The 1,616-nt window shown below is 55.1% G+C and overlaps 1 protein-coding gene across 1 annotated transcript in view; it reads left to right on the top strand.

Annotated features, from left to right (window-relative positions):
* Positions 1-1,616, top strand: part of PSD2 (pleckstrin and Sec7 domain containing 2) — a 47,492-nt gene that overhangs the window by 32,515 nt on the left and 13,361 nt on the right. The window contains exon 11 of the mRNA XM_035889213.1: positions 1,341-1,531. Coding sequence (XP_035745106.1) covers positions 1,341-1,531 — 191 coding nt within the window. The remainder of the gene's footprint in view (positions 1-1,340; positions 1,532-1,616) is intronic.

Raw genomic sequence — 1,616 nt, forward strand, 5'->3', positions numbered from 1 at the left:
TCCCCTCAGCCTCCTCTGCTCCAGGCTGAACCCCCCCAGCTCCCCCAGCCGCTCCCCAGCAGCCTGGGGCTCCAGACCCCTCCCCAGCTCCGTTGCTCTCCTCTGGACACGCTCCAGCAATGCAACATCTTTCTTGTAGTGAGGGGCCCAAAACTGAACGCTTGCCCTGCTTGCCTCTACCTCCTGTCCTTGTCCACCCCAGGACACAAAATGCCTGTGCCCACCCAGCCCAGCAAGCAGGAGCTCAGAGGGGTCCCTCTGGTGCAGCTCGGAGGCTGAGCCCCACTGGCTTCCCCCCAGGCGCAGCGTCTGGCCTCTGCCTACGCCCCGGCAGGTGCCGAGGGCTGAGAAATCATCCTTCCCTTCCAAGGGGTGTCCGATGCTTTGGCCACCAACTTGCCACAGGTGGGGAAACGTGGTGTTTAACCGCTCATATCCCAGCTACTGGATTCATCCCTGCGTTACCCCTCAACTGAGGTTTCATCCCAACCTAATCTGCAGCCATTTAGACATCAACACGTATCGCACACGGCAGAAGTTCCCTGTTTCCTCTCCCTCCTTACTGTCCCAGGGACACTGGGAAATACGACTTCCCATACGAGTCCTGGTTTGTACGCACCGGAGGAGGTTTTACTCCAAATAGGAACAGGCAGGCTTGGTGGAGTCAGTGGACTCTTCCCTAAGCTGCTCAGCCCTTGCTGTCCAGGGTTGAGGATGGGGAGATCTGCGAGGAGAAGTAGTTCTTATGGAAATGACCACCTTTTCTGGCTCTCTGCTGGCTCACCCCGAGGACACAAATGGGGAGCTGATGTATAACTGATTCTGGGGTTTGTGGTTCATCGCCCTAATGTCTGCAGAGATTTTGTTCCTCAAAGATGCAGAGGACATTCCTCAAGCTCCTTCAGTATCTAGGAGGCCTTGGGAGCCACCTCTCAGAGGCTGAGAAAGCCCTGGTGATACCTGGTCTTCAGCAAAGGACTCCTTAAGTTCTGATTTTAGGGCACAGAATTGGAGACCCTCCCTGTGAAATGCTTGTAGTTGTCAGCAGTGTTGTGTCTGATGATCTGGTGTTCAGACAAGCACCCGTTCCCATACCTGTTTTGAGTAACCTCAGAGTGGGACCACTGGGCCAGTTACCTGCCACCCATGCTCCTCCCAGCTATGCCCAGGTCACCACCACGGGCACGCTCTGCACGTTACAGTCCCTGCAGTGCCTTTCGTTTTCTTTCTCTGACTGGTCTTGTAATAAATAACTTTCTTTAAAAGCAAAGCAGATAGGGCACACTGTGACCCAGCCCATGTGTCCTCCACTCAATCTCTTCTCTGACTTTGTTTCCAAGTGATGAGGACGAGTTGAGAAAATCACTCTCGGAGCTGGTAGATGACAAATTCGGAGCCAGTGCGAAGAAAGTGACGAGGATTGTTGACAGCAGCAACCCCTTCCTGGACATCCCCCAAGCGCTGAACGCAGTCACCTACAAACACGGTGTCCTCACGCGTAAAACCCACGCAGACATGGATGGGAAGAGAAGTACGTGTTAACAGGACAGGAGGAGGTGGGCAGATGTGCCCGGGCAGTACCAGAGCTGTGCCCGAGCCGTCTCCCTGGCTCTCCT

This window comes from Egretta garzetta, unplaced genomic scaffold (genome assembly GCF_000687185.1).
Source record: "Egretta garzetta isolate BGI_Z169 unplaced genomic scaffold, ASM68718v1 scaffold692, whole genome shotgun sequence".
In the NCBI taxonomy this organism is placed as follows: Eukaryota; Metazoa; Chordata; class Aves; order Pelecaniformes; family Ardeidae; genus Egretta; species Egretta garzetta.